A 16,720-nucleotide genomic window follows, 5' to 3' on the forward strand; every position below is an offset into this window, starting at 1 on the left:
CCCTACGTTGGGGACCCCCACTGCAGCCAGGCTTGGTGTTCCCTCTAATCCCACCCCCCGCCCGCAGCAGGTGACACAGTCCCCACGATGGTGCCCCCTGCTCTGGCTGTTTGTCTGTCCGTCACACACAGGGGACACTGAGGGCCAGGGACACACCCCGATGCTCCTTGTCCCCCACCCCAGCAACCCCCAGGGGTTATCTGGGGGGGAATCACTGCACCCCAATAGTGCAAAGGGGTTTCTTGTCCCACTGGGGTCTTCATTATGGTCCTGGTGACACCAAGAGGTGGTGGGACACCCCCAGCACTGTTCCTGTCACCCCCAAGGTGAAGGACAAGACCACGTTGGCTACATTCTGACACGGGTGACCTTTAATGACAAAAAAAAGCCCCGAAAAGTGACTAAAATCCCACCCCGCTTCCCAAAATACCATCATCATCCCAATTATCACATCCCTCCTGCTGGGATGGACAGAGGGATGGGGACACCCCAATTTATCCCTGCCAAGGTTGTCACCTCTTCCATGGGGACAACAGAGTGACTAGTCTGCAAGCACCAGCCTCACCTGGACCCTGGGGCGAAAGCATGAAAATGGGGGAAAAAAGAGGCAAATTAGGTGGAGAAAAGCTTTGTTTTCAGGGTCCCAACCGCCGTCACCCACAGTTTCAGTGTGGGAGGACACCCCTGGTGTCCAAGAAGATGGTTCCTCTCATCCAGAAGATGTTTCAAATGTCAGTGGCGGCTTCACCGCCCTCCCCAGGCTGCAGATCCCCATGGGAATCAAAGAGATTTTGGGGGGGGGATCCACCAGTTTCCTTCCCCCACTTCCCATCAGTTCCTCCACCAGCATCTCTGGGGGCTCCAGTTCCACCAGTGGGGTACAAATGAACTGGGAAGGTTTTAATCCCCCTATTTCGGAGCAGAGGGACCGGCAGCAACGTGATATCCCCCCCCACCCAAAAAATAAATAAGGATGTTTATATATATAATATATAATATATATATATTTAAAACAAACAAACAAACAAACAGAGCTATCTGGGTGCTGGCGATGGAGCGAGCGGGTTAGCGGGATGCCCGGGGTGGGGGGGGACACCGCGGGCGTTATTGTCCCTGGGGTGGTCCCGCGGCGTGGCCGGGGGGTCCCGGGGGAAGGGGAGGGGGGGGGGTGACAGGGTTGTGAACCCCCCGCCCCGTTCCCAAAGCAGGCACACACAAAAACGGAGAGCAAGGCAGGTTCCTCCGGCCGGTCCCCAGGGATGCTCGTTAACGCCTTCCTCCTTCGTTAACGCCTTCCTCCTTCGTTAACCCCCCCAATCTTCTCCACACCCCAAAAGCGGTGTGTCCCCCCTCTCCACCAAGTCCGGTGCAGTGACCAAGGGGACAGCGGGGGGACCGGGGCTCATCCCCCCCCAACCCCGAGCACACAGAGAGCAGCCGGGTTGGAGATGAGAGGTGCTGGGGTGGGGGGTGGAAAGGTCAAGACCCCCCCCTCTACACACAGCGGGGCCAGCACCCCCTTTTCCTCGCCAAAATGGGGGCCGTGGCTGTTCACGCTCTCCAGAGGAGGAGGTGGTTGGTGCTGTCGTCCCGGCCCACTGTCTCGCTGCTGCTGGTCAGGCGGAAATCCTCGTAGCCGTCCCCCCCGCTGATCACCAGCATCTTGGGTTTGGAGAGGGCGAGGGCGGGGGCGCGGGGGCGCGAGGGGTCGCGCTTCTCCACCTCGCTCGGCTTCTCGGCCCCTGGCAAGTGTAGAACGCCAGCGGGATGTCAGATGGTCTCCCCCGTGGTTCCCCATCAGCATCCCGGCAGCTCCATCCCACCAGTGTTCTCCCAGTATCGTCCTCCCACCAGCATTGTCCCAACATCCTCCCACCAGCATCTTCCCAGTATCATCCCGACACCATCCCACCAGCATCCTCCCTGTATCATCCCAGCATCATCGTCCCACCAGCATCATCCCAACATCCTCCTAACACCATCTCAGCATCATCCTCCCACGAGTATCGCCCCAACATCATCCCACTAGCACCATCCCAGCAGCATCCTCTCGCCAGCATCACCCTGGCATCACCCTCCCCCAGCATCCTCCCAGCATCATCCCATCATCCTCCTCCCACCAGCATAATTCCAACATCCTCCCACTAGCATTATCCCAGTAGCATCCCACCAACATTGTCCCACCAGCACCATCCCAGCAGCATCCTCCCACCAGCATCATCCCAACATCCTCCCACCAGCATCATCCCAACACCATCCCACCAGCATCTTCCCAGTATCATCCTCCCACCAGCATCATTCCAACATCCTCCCACCAGTATCACCCCAGCACCATCCCACCAACATTGTCCCACCAGCACCATCCCAACAGCATCCTGCCACCAGCATCATCCCAACATCATCCTGCCAGTATCATCCCAGCAGCATCCTCCCACCAGTATCATCCCAACATCATCCTGCCAGTATCATCCCAGCAGCATCCTCCCAGCAGCATCTTCCCTGTATCATTCCAGCATCATCCCACCAGTACCACCTCAGTAGCATCCTCCCCCCAACATCATTCCATCAGCAACCCACTAGCACCACCCTGGCATCATCCTCCCACCAGCATTGTCCCAGCATCATCCCAACATCATCCTGCCAGCACCCTCCCAGCAATACTGTCCCACCAGCACCATCCCAGCATCATCCTCCCTCCAGTATCATCTCAGCATCATCCCAACATCATCCCAGCAGCATATCACCAGCATCCCACCAGCATGATCCCAGCATCCTCCCACCAGCATTGTCCTAACATTCCACCAGCACTATCCCAGCAGCACCCTCCCACCAGTATTGTCCCACCAGTACCAGCATCCCACCAGTACCAGCATCCCACTAGTACCATCCCAGCAGCATCCTCCCACCAGCACTGTCCCAACATCATCCCACCAGCAACACCCCAGCATCATCCCACCAGCATCCACCAAACATCACCACCACTTTCCCAGGTGCCACATCTTGACCCTCCAAAACTCCTTCCATTCCCCAGTAGCCCATCCCAACCCAAATTAGCCCCTCCTACCCATAGTAGCTCATCCCACCCCAAATTACCACTCACATCACCTCCCCTTCCCATGTTGACCTCAGAGCTAAACTGGGGCGATTCAGCACAGGGGCTCTTCCCCATGAGAATTAGGGTCCCCCAGGGAAATCTGGGGTCACTTGAGCACTGGACAGGGGGTAGCACCCAATTTCCCCCCACCCTAATTTTTTCCCCCTGAATTTTAACAAAGCAAGGATGGAGTGGGGACTCTGCTGACCACATTTCCAGGCTACTCCCAGTTATCCACCAGCGCAATGGCATTCCCAACCCCATTGAAAACTTCCCCTCCCAGTGTGGGTCAGGATTGAGCCCCCCACCCCCAAATATCCCACCTACCCGTCTCCCTTGGCAACGGGAAGAGGACATCGAAGCCATCGGGCAGCTCAATGGCCGTGAGGAACCGAACGTGGCCAGTGTGACCCTGGGAGAGCCCCACCAACGTCGGGGCCGTTTTGGGCGAGAGGGCGAGGGTGAGCACGACGCCGGCGCTGGTCCCGATCCACAGCAGGTCCTTGCACGCCAGCAGCGCCGTGATCCGCAGGCAGGCTGCCTTGTGCTGCCGGATGATCGCGTCCGAGCCTGCCGAGCATCCCTGGTCTCAGCGTCCCATCCCACCCGTGTCACCGGTCTCTGTTCCCCGGGGGATTTTAGGGGATGTGGGGAAAGGGCCTCATAACCACCCTTGGGTGGTACAAAGCACGCTGGGGTGCTGGCAGAATGGGCCGTCTGGATTCTGAATGGGATTATGCAGATGCCTTATTCCTGCATGGGATTATGAAGCCATCCAGGGGTTTCCCTTCTCACAAGGGATTATACAGCTGCCCAGGGGCTCCCCTGTTTCTGCATGGGATTATGCAGCCATCCGGGACTGCCCTATTTCTAAATGGGATTATAAAGTCTTCCAAGGGATTCGCTGTTTCCACGTGGGATCATTCAGATACCCAGACACTGCCCAGTTCCTGTGTGGGATTATGCACATATCCATGGGCTGTCCTATTGCTGCGCTGGATTATGCAGTTAGCCAGGAATTGCCTCTTTATCACATGGGATTATGCAAATACCAAGGGGCTGCCCTATTTCTATGTGGGATTACGAAACCATCCAGGGGATGCTTTATCATCCTGCGGGATTATGCTGATGCCCTGGTGCTGCCCAATTTCTGTGTTGGGGATGCTCTGTTTCCCTCTGGGATTATCCACCTTCCCAGGAGCTGTTATATTTCCCCATGGGATTATGCAGCTAACCAGGGGAGGCCCTATTAACACACGGAATTATACAGATGCCCAGGGGTGCCCTATTTCTTCATGGGATTATGCAGACATCAGGGGATGCTCTATCAGACTGTGGGATTATGCTGATGCTGAGGTGCTGCCCAATTTCTGCATGGGATTATGCTGCCCAGGAGCTTCTGTATTTCCCTGTGGGATTATGCAGATACGCAGGAATTGCCCTTTTATCACATGGGACTATGCAGACACCCAGGGGTTGCCCTATTTCTGTGTGGGATTATGAAACTAACCAGGGGATGCCCTAGTACCCCATGGGATTATGCAGATGCCCAGATGGCTTATTCCCACATGGTTTATGCAGCCATCCAGGGTTACCCTATTTCTAAATGGGATTATAAATTAATCCAAGGGATGTCCTATTTCCACATGGGATTATTCAGCAACCCAGAGGATGCCCTGTTACCTGGTGGGATTATGCACATGCCCAGGGGGTGCCCTTTTTCTCTGTGGGATTATGCACCCACCAAGGGGCTGCCCTATTTCTGTGTGGGATTAGGGGATTATGAAGCCACTCAGTACCTGTCCTGTTCCCCAGTGGGATTATGCAGATGCCCAAGAGATGCTCCATTCCCGCAAGGGATTATGCAGCAATCCAGAGCTGCCCTATTTCTGCATGGGATTATGAATCCACCCAGGGATTTCCCTATTTCCCCGTGGGATTATGCAGTTGCACAACACAACAAATCCAGTTTCCTTCCCCAAAAGTGGTTGGGATGCAGGAGAGATTAAATTTCCCAGTCCTGGATGCTGCAGGGCATCGCATTTTCAAGGCAGATGATGGACACTGGTACCCACTGGTGACACCGATGGGCACCCACCGGTGACACCGATGGGCACCTGCCACCGGTGGGACTTACCGGCGAGCATCTTGTGTACCGGGGGGGTGATATCCGCTTCAGCCAACTGCTCGTAGCTGGTGGCGTGGTAAAGCCGGACCTGGGCGCTGCTCTGCAACGCCACCCACACGCCGGTCCCCGCGCTCACCATGCAGGTGACGCTGCGCCCGCCGTCCTGTCCCACTTGGAGAGTGTGCTGTGGGTGACAGAGCCACAGCGATGCCACCAGTGATGCCACCGATGCCCATCACTGTCCCCCCCTCCCGACGTCACCCGTGGTACCTCTTGCGCCAACGTGGTGGTGTTGAGGACGATGACGCGGTTTTGGCAGCCGCACCAGAGCTTCCCTGCCACCGCTACCATCTTGGTGATTGGGCTCCCCGGTGAGCCCAGGGACAGGGACTTGGAGTTTTGGGGGTCCCAGAAGCGGCCTGTGAAGGTGGGGGGAGTGGGGTGGGTAATTAAAGCATCCCCCCTCAAAAAATCCCCATCTTGACCTGGCCCATGTGATGTGGCAGCTGGAGATGCCTATCCCCAGGTCCCCTGTTAAAAGGGACAAGAGTTGATATCCCCAAGGGATGTGAGCCCCAGGCAGGGAGGGGAAGGAGGGTGCACCCCTCCTCCTGATGGTGATTTTAGGGTCTTCAGCATCATTTAAGGGATGTCCCTTCCAGGGAAGCCACCGGCACCCCGAGCATCCCTCCTCAGGGGCTGCCCAAGCACCCACCCCACAGCCACCACTTTGGGGGCCTGTGATTAACCCCCTCAGCACCTTTCAATGACCCAAATATGGCCTCACCTGCCTCCCGCTGATACACGACAAGCTCCCCGTTGGCCAACGACACAAAAACCTGGTTATCCAGATACCTGTGGGGAGAAAAAGGTTAGACAAGAGCAATAAATTGTTGCCCCTGAGGGTGGTGAGAGCCTGGCCCAGGTTGTCCAGAGAGGTGGTGGATGAACCATCCCTGGAGACATCCCAGGCCAGGCTGGACGGGGCTCTGAGCAACCTGAGCTGCTGAAGATGTCCCTGCTCATGGCAGGGGGGGCACTGGGGGAGCTGGGAAGGTCCCTTCAACCCAAACCATTCTATGATTCTATGAAAAACCCTTGGACAACCAGCCACAAAGCCCCACTCAGCCACCCAAACTAGATCACTGTGCACATCCCAGAGCCGAAAACCTTCTTCTCTACTTACAAGATGCACATGACAGCAGCGGCATGTTGCATCTTCATGCTGTTCTTCCTGTTGCGGATGTTGTCCGAGGACTGGTACACGTGGATGCTGTGGGAGATGATCAAAGCTTGAGTGTCACCCTGTATTGGGGTCCACCCCATGTGTGTGTCCACCCGTCCTGGGGACGTACCAGCCATCCTCGGTGCCCAGCCACATGGAGCTCTGATGGGCTTCAGGGTCAAGGCTGAGAAGGTCCTCGAGGCTGCCCCGGGTGAAGGAGCCGCGGCTGGAGCGGCGCAGGGCTCGCCCGTCCGTGGGGCTCTCGCCGTGTCGGTTTTGGCCATAGGTGCCAGTGATGGGCATGAAACTGGGTTCTTGCTCTTCTTCTGAGCTCGTCGTCTCTGCCGTCGCCTCCTTGCAGCTCGGGATCTCTTCATCTGTGGATGAGGAGCAGGAGGAAGGAATGGGTCAGACCAGGACCACCTGACACCCACCATAGCGATGGGGAAGAGGGGACAGGTCCCCTTGCCATGTCAAGTCTGGGCAAGGACGTAGGGATGTTGAGCCCCAAAACGCACCAATTTTTACCCAAAGCACCACGGGGGCTGGGCTGATGCCCCCCAGCATCTCTTTTCATGGGATACTTTTTAGCTCAGAAGCCAAATCCCTTGAGCAACACAGAGAGTAATGGACAAAGTGATGGAGGTGCCCATTATTTTATCAGGGCCTGTTGCTATAGGACAAAGGGTGGTAGTTTTAAACCAAAGGAGGGAGATTCAGGCCAGACATGAGGAAGACATTGTTGTCCCTGAGGGTGGTGAGAGCCTGGCCCAGGTTGGCCAGAGAGGTGGTGGATGAACCATCCCTGGAGACATCCCAGGCCAGGCTGGACGGGGCTCTGAGCAACCTGAGCTGGTGAAGATGTCCCTGCTCATGGCAGGGGGGGCACTGGGGGAGCTGGGAAGGTCCCTTCCAATGCCGACTACTCTATATTTCTACAATTTTGGGGCAAAGAAGTGGGGTTTTCTGCTATGCAGGGACTCACTGCCAAAGCTGGAGGAGATGGTGGAGTGGCTGGCTTGGCTCTGCAGCGTCCCCGAGGGACTGGGCGAGGACTCGTCATCTGTGTCATCGCTATCGAATGGCACCAACTCCCTGTTGACACCATCAACAGGCTCCGAAAGCTCCAGCGATGAACCCGAGATGGAGATGTGCAAACATGGCTGCGGCCCCGTGTCCTCCACCTGCGCCGGCATTGGCTCTGAAGAGGGGCTGCCCACCGCCTCACCACGGTCCCTGCCACCACGAGGAGAAAATCAGCTCCGGCATTGTCCCCGTACCCACCAGCTCTGCCACACTGCTGGGAATGTCCTACCTATAGGTCCGCTTGAGGCCGGGCACGGAGGCGATGCAGAGGATCCTGGCAGAGCAGACGGCGATGCACGCCTCCACCGTGGGTTCCTTCCGGATGCTGAGCAAACAAACCTGCCCCACGTAACCATCGCTGTTGCAAACCCAAACTTCGTGAGAGCTTTCCGGGCTGCCGTGGCTGGGAGAAGCGCAGGAAAACTGCAAAAGAGCAAAAAGATGGGATGAGTTGGGTCATTTGGGAATGATACAAGAGATCTCAGCATATGGTGGCAAGGCCACAGGGACGGAGAGGACCTCAGCTCCGCAACAACAAGTGCCAGGAGCAGAGGAAACGGCCTCAAGTTGCACCAGGGGAGGTTGAGGTTGGATGTGGGGAACAATTTCTTCCCCAAAGGGCTGTGGGGCATTGGAACAGGCTGCCCAGGGCAGTGCTGGAGTCACCATCCCTGGAGGATTGAATAGACGGAGATGGGGTTCTCAGGACATGGGGCAGTGCCAGCGATGGGGGAACAGTTGGACTCGATGATCTTAAGGGGATTTTACAACCAAAATGATTCTATAGCTCCCATGGGATGCTTGAATCCAATGAGACCCTCGCCCAGTTTGGCCAGAGAGGTGATGGATGAACCATCCCTGGAGACATCCCAGGCCAGGCTGGACGGGGCTCTGAGCAACCTGAGCTACGTGAAGATTCCCTGCTCATGGCAGAGGTTGGACTGGATGAGCCCGGAAGGTCCTTTCCAACCCAAACCATTCTATGACTACATGATTCCATACCTGCATCCCACTCCGCGTCTTCATGATGGGGATGGCCTTGAGGAACTCTGGGTCCAGGCAGTTTTTGCTGGAAGCTGGAAAAATTAAATTGGAGGATGAAGAAATGGAGGAAAGGGGTCTACTAAAGTTGGGGTTATGATGCTGAGCCCACCACCATGTCCACCTCCTTGGTCCCTGGTGTTACCCAGCTTCTTTTTGGCGTCCTCAAAGGCTTGCTCAAAGCTGAGCCTGGCGTCGGGGTTGGGGAACTCAAAGATGAAGGACTCGGTGCCATCGGCTTTGGTGGTGCTGAGCTCCACCTTGTTGGGGGGGAAGGCCATGCTGAAGGACAGGGATTGCTTCTCCGCTAGTTCCCGGTGGATGGCAGCCATCAGGTCCTTGATCACATCGTCCAGGCTCTGGGGACAGGGACAAGGCTTCAGCGCTCAGCGACAGACCACCACGAGCCATGTGTTTGACGATGTCCCATCCATCCCTGAGCATCCTTCAGAGGCTGCCCCAGCCTCGTGGTGGCTTTGGGGCTGGTGGTATCTGGGCCCTTTGAGGACACTCATGGCCACAAGCCATTCCACAGGTTCTCCCTCCCACTGAGGACATCCTAGTTGGTCCCAGAGGAAAGATGTCCAGCCAGGGGACAGCACCAGAGTCACCACATGATGATATCCCCATCCATCCCCAAGCATTCTTCAGCCCCCAACCCCATTGTAGCTTTGGGGCTGGTAGCATCCGGGGCCTTAGAGGACACTCATGGTAACCAGACATTCCATAGGTTCTCTGTCCCACTGAGGACATCCCAGTTGGTCCCACAAGGAAGGTGTCCACCAGGGCCACCATGTGATGCTGACCTTCTCTGTCCCCAAGCATCCTTCAGAGGCTGCCCCAACCCCATTGTGGTTTTGGGGCTGGTGGCATCTGGGCTCTTTGAGGACACTCATGGCCACCAGCCCTTCCACAGATTCTCCCTCTTGCTGAGGACATCCTGGTTGGTCCTATGGGGATTGTGTCCAGCCAGGGGACAGCACCAGGGACACCATATCATGCTGCCCCATCCATTCCTGTGCATCCTTTGGAGGCCACCCCAACCCTATTGTGGTTTTGGGATTGGTCATATCTGGGCACTTCGAGGGCGCTCATGGCCACCAGCTCTTCCACAGGTTCTCTCTTTAGCTGAGGACAACCCAAGTGGTCCCATGGGGAATGTGTCCAGCCACGGGACAGCACTAGGGCCATCATCCCCGTACCTGGTGGGGGAAGCTGAGGGTCTCCGCCAACTTGCTGACTTGCCCCAAAGTGTTGAGGTCTTCATCCAGGCGGCAGATGCTTTTCTGGATGCTCTCCCGGTTGGTGGCTTGCGAGGCACCTGTGTGGGGACACCCACGTGGCATTAACCCCTTCTTTCCTGGTGTGATGCAGAGGAACCTTCTCCTGGTCAGCTGGGGGGGTGAGCGATGGCTTTTGGGGTGGGGTGGGACACTCCAGCAGGCAGTGACAGACCTTTGACGATGTCCACATCCTCCAACGGCAGCTTCCAGAGCAGTTTGTACTTGCTGGCCGTGTCGATCACGCTGGCCGCCGTGTACCTGTGAGGTTGGAGAGGGGGATGGTTGAGCTGCACATGTCCCCAGCACCCTCAAGCCAGGTCAGGTGGCAAGGACAACCCAAAGGGTGGTTGTCCCCAAGCATGGTGGTACTCACAGGCTCATGGAGCTGCGGCGGAGGGAACCCGACTTGCGCTTCAACGTGGTGCACACCAGCAGGTCCGTGAAGAGGAAGAAGGAGCGGTCCTTCTTGCCACCCACCGCCTTCTGCAGAACCATGGGAGACACCAAGGGGTTAATGTCCCCATGCCGCTGGTGCTGCGAGTGCTCCCTGCCTCAGTTTCCCCCATGCATTGCCTTTGCACAGGGAGGAACAGGTCCCGGTCCAACATCTGCATGGGGACTGGCCGTGTCTTCTCAGGGATGAAAGGGGACACAGGTGCAACAGCCATGCCACCAAAGCCACAGGGTCCCACTTGTGGGGAAGCCCCAGGGCCATGGCAATGCTGAGCAGGGGGTCACCAGGACACCTGAAGTCCTCACTTCCAGCCTTCCTGTCCACCCCTGGCCTGGGGCTGCTCTGGGCTCTCTTGGCCTCCTGCCTGCTCCCAAACCCATCTGATCTGTCCCCAGGAACTTGGGAACTTTATATTGTCTCCATCCATCTGTCACCCATCCATCTGTCCATCCATCCATCCATCCATCCACCCATGGCCTCCCCTGGGCACAAAGCCACCCCACGATGTGCTATCACAGCCTCCCACTGCCCTGTGCAGTGCACAGTGCCACGGCCCTTCAGGGGACATGAGACAAGGGACCATCCCACTCTTACCACTTCCACCACCATCTCCTGACGCAGGAACTTGCGGAGCGGGGCCTGGAGCTGTTGGGACAAGGAGGCTCATAAGCAGGTTGCTCTGGGAGGAACCCTCACAGGCTTTGTCCCTGCAGTCCCCACACCCCACCGACTCAGATCTGGCACCCTGGCCCCTTCCCAAACCCTCAGGAGCCCACCAAGGCCAAGTGATGATGGGTAAAGCAGGATCTGGAGGAGAAAACAAGTGGACCAGCCTGTTATGACCCAGAAAGAGAAGAAATAGTTGCATTTTGGGGAGAAGACCAATCCCAGGTAAGAGCCCCATACATACATCCTCCATCCCTTCAATGTGGGACTCGATCTCCTGCACGATCCGGGCGTTCCTCTCCACCTCCTCCGCGCTCTTCATGCCTTTGTTGATCCTCTCGGCCACTTGCTTGATGTTGCGTTGGGCATCGATGAGAAAGGGGTGGTCGGGGTGGTCCTCTGGTGTGTGCTTCAAGAGGTCCTACCATTGGGACACAACCAGGATGTCACCAGTGATGCCACCACACTCCCAGGTTAACCCCCCCACTGGCTGCTGGGGATGGAATCCAGCCCCGTGCTGGAAAAGTTTTGCAAAGAAACGAAGCCTTGAGCTTTGACCACCACCAGATTGGTCTTCACCACCTTCAAAGAGGCCACCAGCTTCTGAGAGCACGTCAACACCTTGCACAGACACCCAAAATCCATCTTTGGAAGTGTTCAAGGTGAGGTTGGATGGGACTTTGAGCAACCTGATCTGGTGGAAGATGTCCCTGCTCATGGCAGGGGGTTGGGCTAGATGAGCGTTGAAGGTCCCTTCCAATCCCAACCATCCTATGATTCCATGAAAGCGTGTCCCCACCAGCTGGCACCCACCTTCACCAGCAGCTCGTAACGTGGGATCCTCTGCACCGGTTTGATCATCAGGTCGGACAGCGCCTGCTTCTCCTTGTTCTCCCGCATGCTTTGCTGCAAAACACCAGTGGGGGACAAAGATGGGACTGTGAGGTGGGACACATCAAGGATCCAACGTCCCACCAGCCCAGGACCTGAAGCAACACTCATTTGAGTTTGGGGCAACCCTTTTTTACACTATCTGGAGTGACTCTGGTTCATCTCAACCTGACCTCTTCACAATAAAAACAAGAAGAAGGTGGGAGGAAAAATCCCAGTTTAACCATATTTTGCTCCTATTAACCTCCGTACGGCCCCACCAGTAGCCTTGCAGGTGGGTCTGAACCCTGGCCAACATCTATGGAACCATCTATGAACCAGGACCCACCTCCAGGAACTTCATGAAGGCCGGACGGGCTTCCTTGGCGATCCTGACGGCATCCTTGGCGTTGAGGAAGTTATCGATGTAGGCGGAGTAGATGTTCACCAACACATCCTTGGAAAACTGGGTGAAAAGGGGGGGGGGGAAAGAGGGAATAGGTCCAGTATGGGCCTCCTGGGAGATGTCACCACAAGGGCTAATCCTGACTCTGGGTTACACTAAATCAGGCCTGGAGATAATTTATTGTTCTCCAACTCAGACATGTCTGGCCCATCATTTAATCACTCCCGTCTCCTGCTTCAAAACTTCTCCTGCTGAGGCCATGGCCAAGAGCTGGAACGTCTGGGTTCCCTGGGTAGGAAACCCACCCTGTGAGGGACATACCGACTGGACAAGGAGATCGCCCACTTTCTGCTTCTCGTGCCAGTTCTGCACGCAGTCATGGATCTGCTCTAGGAACTGCTCGTGGTGCTCCAACAGCTCAGGGATCTGGTCAAAGATCTCATCCACCAGCGATGGGTCACACAGCAGCGAGTTCTCCGGCTGCTTCAGTGGCTTCATGTAACCCTGCAAGGACACCGAGGCATTGAGGTCCCCATAGACTTCTTCTCTCATCTCTTCAATATGAGTTTTTCAACCCCTGTAAATAAAGGGATTGGTGGAATCCTGCAGGAGTGGGTTCTCCCAGTGAATGTTGGGCTGTGGGACTCATTGTAAATCATTTTGGTTGGAAGAGGCCCCCGAGAACACCAAGTCCAACCATTAACCCAACACTGACACTAAACCATGTCCCGGAGAACCTCATCTACACATCTTTTAAGCACCTCCAGGGACAGTGACTCATCAGAAGGACCAGACAGCACTGGGTCTCAGCAGGTTTTGCACCCCAGCCTCTCCCCATCCCATTCCATCCCACCCAGTGCATCCCCAAGTGGGACAGGCCTCCATGAGGAACCCCTAAAGCATGGTGTTTTCTGTTGCCCAGCCATGGCCTTGAGAGGCTGCAAACCTTTGCTGTCATGAGCCCTGGTCACCTTCATCTGCTCCAGAACTTGACCCCGCTGGGGAATCGTTGCAGCATGGCCCAGAGTTCCAGAAGCCAGTGGGTTTCCAGTGGGATTTAGGGTGTTTGGGACCAGGAGGGGCTGGAGCCGGTGGGGTAGATGCACCCAGATCAAGCTCTGGACCACTTTGTCCGGCAACCTCTCGTGGGCAATGGTCAACAAGTGATGCTCAAGGTCAGCAGGAAAAGTAGGACAAGAGCAGGTCTTCTGCAAGGCTGGGTGGGTGGCTCTGCTACAAAACCCCTTTTCTCCTGCCATGGGGCAGAGCAGCACCCCCAGGAACAAGGGGGATGGAGGGTGAGGAAGGTCTTCTCAGGCCTTGCCTCCTCCTCAGCCCAACCAGTACAGGGTGTTGGTGTCCTTCAAGATGTTAGCAGGACCACAGAGCTGAGTGATGAGGGCAGGACCCACCTCAAGCAGCCTCAGATATCTCCATCCAAGCTGGTAAAGGAGGAATCACCCCGCAAGACTGAGGTTCCTCAGGTTGATGGTAAGTATCTCGTGCAGACCCAAATTAGAAGGGTCAAATCCTTCCTGAGGCTCCTCATCTGCTTCACCTGCTCTACTGTGGCCACCACATCCAGCAGGAGTGGGGCTGGGCTGTGCCATCCATCCCACCCTCTATGAAACTGAGGAACAGGAGACCAGATGGGAGAGAGGAGGACAGAGACAGCCCCCACCTCGGCACACGGTGCCCGTGCACCATCTGGCTTGGCTGGAAGATGATGCTCCAAGGTGGTGCCTGTCCTTGGTAGCCACCATGGTACGTGTCATCAGACCATCACATGGATCCAAGCACCTTGTCCCAGCTGAGATGGGGGCTGGGGGCATCTGGAGCTTTGTGACTACCCCACAGAAAGCCAGGGACCCCTGGTTGCACCGTGACAGGATGTGTCCCGTGGGCAAGAGCTCAGGCATCAACACCCCATGGCTCCCACCCATGTCAAACCAGTCCTGCCAGTTGTGAAACTGGTGAGTCCCAGCACATTCGTCCTCTCCAACCAGGCTTGTGTGTCACCTCAGAGGATCAGACAGACCTACCAAGACCTGCAGGGACACCACTTGACCCCAAAAGAAGCCCCAGAACCAGGGTCTTCTCACCCCTCCAAGCCAACAGCTGCAGTAGGAACAGCCTTGAAAGGTCATTCCCTCCTGGAGCAACATCTGGCAATGCACATCTGGGTCCACCATGGGGACGTCCGCACAGGGATTTATTGGGAAAGGTAGGTGTTGGGATGGTGGGTGTTCCATGCCCTCATAGAATCATTTTGGTTGGAAGAGACTCTTAAGATCATTGAGTCCAACCATGACATGGACATGTCCAGGAGATGTCTACAGGCACCACTTCATATCTAGCTCAGCAGAGCTCTGTTTTTTTGGTGTTTCCATCTACAGCAATGTGGTTGGACAACCAACACATACACCAACATGTACACCAACCTGTCCCCATGTTGACCACCATTAACCTTCTGAAACACCTTCATTAACATCTGAAACGTGGGGTGGACCTTCTGGTCAAGATGCTCCAGAGGGGTTGGAACCAGCTCAGTACAAACAAAAGGGACCTAGAAAAGCCCTTGGCCCATGGCTGCAGGTGATGACACTGAGCAGAAAATGGGGAGACGTGGGAAGAGGGGTGACAAGGGTCCCTCATGGTGCGATGGCCATCAGCAACAGCCCAGGAGATGGGGTGCAACATGAGGAAGAGCTTTGAGGGATGAGCATGGGGAAAGGCTGGGGAACATGATGTCCCCCAGGTGACAAACCACCAGGAACATTATAGGCTTAATATAAGGGACAGAGGTGACCCTGAAACCCTGTTCTTGACACTCTTGACATGCTGTTCCCACCACAAGTCTCGCTGTTCCCAACATTTCTACTTCCACCCATCCCAAATGCATCCCCGTGCTGACAGCGCACCCACAACTGGGGGTCCAGTTTGGGGTCCTGGGGATGGTGACAAGCAAGGGATGGTCACACCATGACATGTTTTGGGGTGTCACATCCCGGGCCATGTCGCATTACCTGCATCAAGGTGCGCAAGGACTCCACGTAGGACTGTTCCGTGTCCAGCAGCGTCATGATGACGTGTTTCCTCATGTCCTGCCCGGGTGGAAAGAAAAGCAAAAACGAGTTTTTGGGGTGGTGGGGGGCACTGGGAGATGGTGGCATGGGATGGTCAACCAGCCTTGGGGAGGAGATGGGTCAGGGTCTTCTTGGTTGTGGGGCTCTGAGATTTTGGGTGTGGGATGTGAAGACCCCAAAAGTTTTGGGTGTGAGATGCTCCAAGGGCAGACACACGCCAAAAGTTTTGTATGTGGATACAGTCCAGAGACTCTGTGTGTGAGACACCCTAAAAATTTGAGGTACAGAGATGCTCCAGAGACCCTGGGTATGAGATATCCCCAAAGTTTTGGGTGTAGAAATGCTCCAAAAGCCCTTAATTCAGAGACACCCCAAAAATTTTGTATATGGAAGTGCTCCAGAGACACCCCAAAAGTTTGGGGTACAGAGATGCTCCAAAGGTCCTGGGAAAGGAAATGCTCTAAGGAGCTGGGTATGGAGATACCATAATGGTCCTGGTCATGGAGACCATCTGAAGGCCCTTTGTGTAGAGACACCCCGAAGACCATGGGTGCTTGGACACCCCAAAGGCCAATGTGGGCTTGGAAATCCCCAAGGCCATGAGTGCAGAGATGCCCCAATGGTCCCAAGTGTGGAGATGCTTGATGGACCCGAGCACAGAGCCACTCAAAGTGTCCCATTAATAGAGACACCCCAAAGTCCATGGGTGCAGGGACACCCCAAAACCCGAGGGTGCAGAGATGCCCCAAAGCCCCTGTGGACAAGGACCTTCTAAAGGTCCTGGGTGCTCGGACACCTCAGCAGCCCTGGGTGCAGGGATGTCTCACGTGGTCACCACAGCATGTAGGGACCACGTTCCTCTAACCTGCTGCTGACGGAGCCGCCAATGTCCCCCATCTCCTCATGGAATAAGCCCACGTCCCCCTGGCCATGCGGGGCTGTGTGTCCCCCAGTGCTCCCAGCAAGGACACAGGGGCCATGAAGCTGCTCCTCAACCACAGAAGGACCATCCTCACCATGGGTGGAGGCCACCATCTCCCCAGAGGTCCCCAGGGAGCCAGATCCTGCTCGGTGCTTGAGACCAGAGCCATGCCTCAGTTTCCCCACTCACCCATCAAGCTCATATTGGTCTTTTCAGCCAAGCAAGGAGGAAACTACTTGTCCAGAACCAAATATTACAGTGATGGGTCAAAGCCACCCCAGATCTGCCCCCAACCAAACACAGCGATGCCATCAGGGATGCCAGCTGGGACCTCCCTACTTCATCACAGCCTGAAGTTCATTAAAATTCTCACTGGTGGTTTAATTTGTTGTAATTATGAGCTGAAAGGCACCTACCACCCTGCCTCAGTTTCCCCAACCACCCTGCCTCAGTTTCCCC

The 16,720-nt window shown here is 56.0% G+C and overlaps 1 protein-coding gene across 2 annotated transcripts in view; it reads right to left on the reverse strand.

The window, feature by feature from the left end:
• Nucleotides 1-984: 984 nt before the first annotated feature.
• ARHGEF17 (Rho guanine nucleotide exchange factor 17) overlaps nucleotides 985-16,720 on the reverse strand; it is a 43,523-nt gene continuing 27,787 nt past the window's right edge. Inside the window, exons 2-21 of one of the 2 annotated variants that reach the window (XM_065064363.1) lie at nucleotides 15,280-15,357; nucleotides 12,575-12,757; nucleotides 12,197-12,313; nucleotides 11,791-11,883; nucleotides 11,222-11,398; nucleotides 10,906-10,956; nucleotides 10,231-10,340; nucleotides 10,030-10,115; nucleotides 9,777-9,895; nucleotides 8,699-8,933; nucleotides 8,536-8,609; nucleotides 7,763-7,956; nucleotides 7,433-7,683; nucleotides 6,578-6,824; nucleotides 6,409-6,495; nucleotides 6,010-6,077; nucleotides 5,493-5,641; nucleotides 5,232-5,406; nucleotides 3,422-3,664; nucleotides 985-1,742 (exon numbers count right to left, since the gene is read on the reverse strand). In XM_065064363.1, the coding sequence (XP_064920435.1) occupies nucleotides 1,552-1,742; nucleotides 3,422-3,664; nucleotides 5,232-5,406; nucleotides 5,493-5,641; nucleotides 6,010-6,077; nucleotides 6,409-6,495; nucleotides 6,578-6,824; nucleotides 7,433-7,683; nucleotides 7,763-7,956; nucleotides 8,536-8,609; nucleotides 8,699-8,933; nucleotides 9,777-9,895; nucleotides 10,030-10,115; nucleotides 10,231-10,340; nucleotides 10,906-10,956; nucleotides 11,222-11,398; nucleotides 11,791-11,883; nucleotides 12,197-12,313; nucleotides 12,575-12,757; nucleotides 15,280-15,357 (2,928 nt within the window). In that variant the 3' untranslated portion in view covers nucleotides 985-1,551. The remainder of the gene's footprint in view (nucleotides 1,743-3,421; nucleotides 3,665-5,231; nucleotides 5,407-5,492; nucleotides 5,642-6,009; nucleotides 6,078-6,408; nucleotides 6,496-6,577; nucleotides 6,825-7,432; nucleotides 7,684-7,762; nucleotides 7,957-8,535; nucleotides 8,610-8,698; nucleotides 8,934-9,776; nucleotides 9,896-10,029; nucleotides 10,116-10,230; nucleotides 10,341-10,905; nucleotides 10,957-11,221; nucleotides 11,399-11,790; nucleotides 11,884-12,196; nucleotides 12,314-12,574; nucleotides 12,758-15,279; nucleotides 15,358-16,720) is intronic. The other variant, XM_013372057.3, reaches the window with a different exon arrangement.

Source organism: Columba livia, chromosome 1, assembly GCF_036013475.1.
Source record: "Columba livia isolate bColLiv1 breed racing homer chromosome 1, bColLiv1.pat.W.v2, whole genome shotgun sequence".
In the NCBI taxonomy this organism is placed as follows: Eukaryota; Metazoa; Chordata; class Aves; order Columbiformes; family Columbidae; genus Columba; species Columba livia.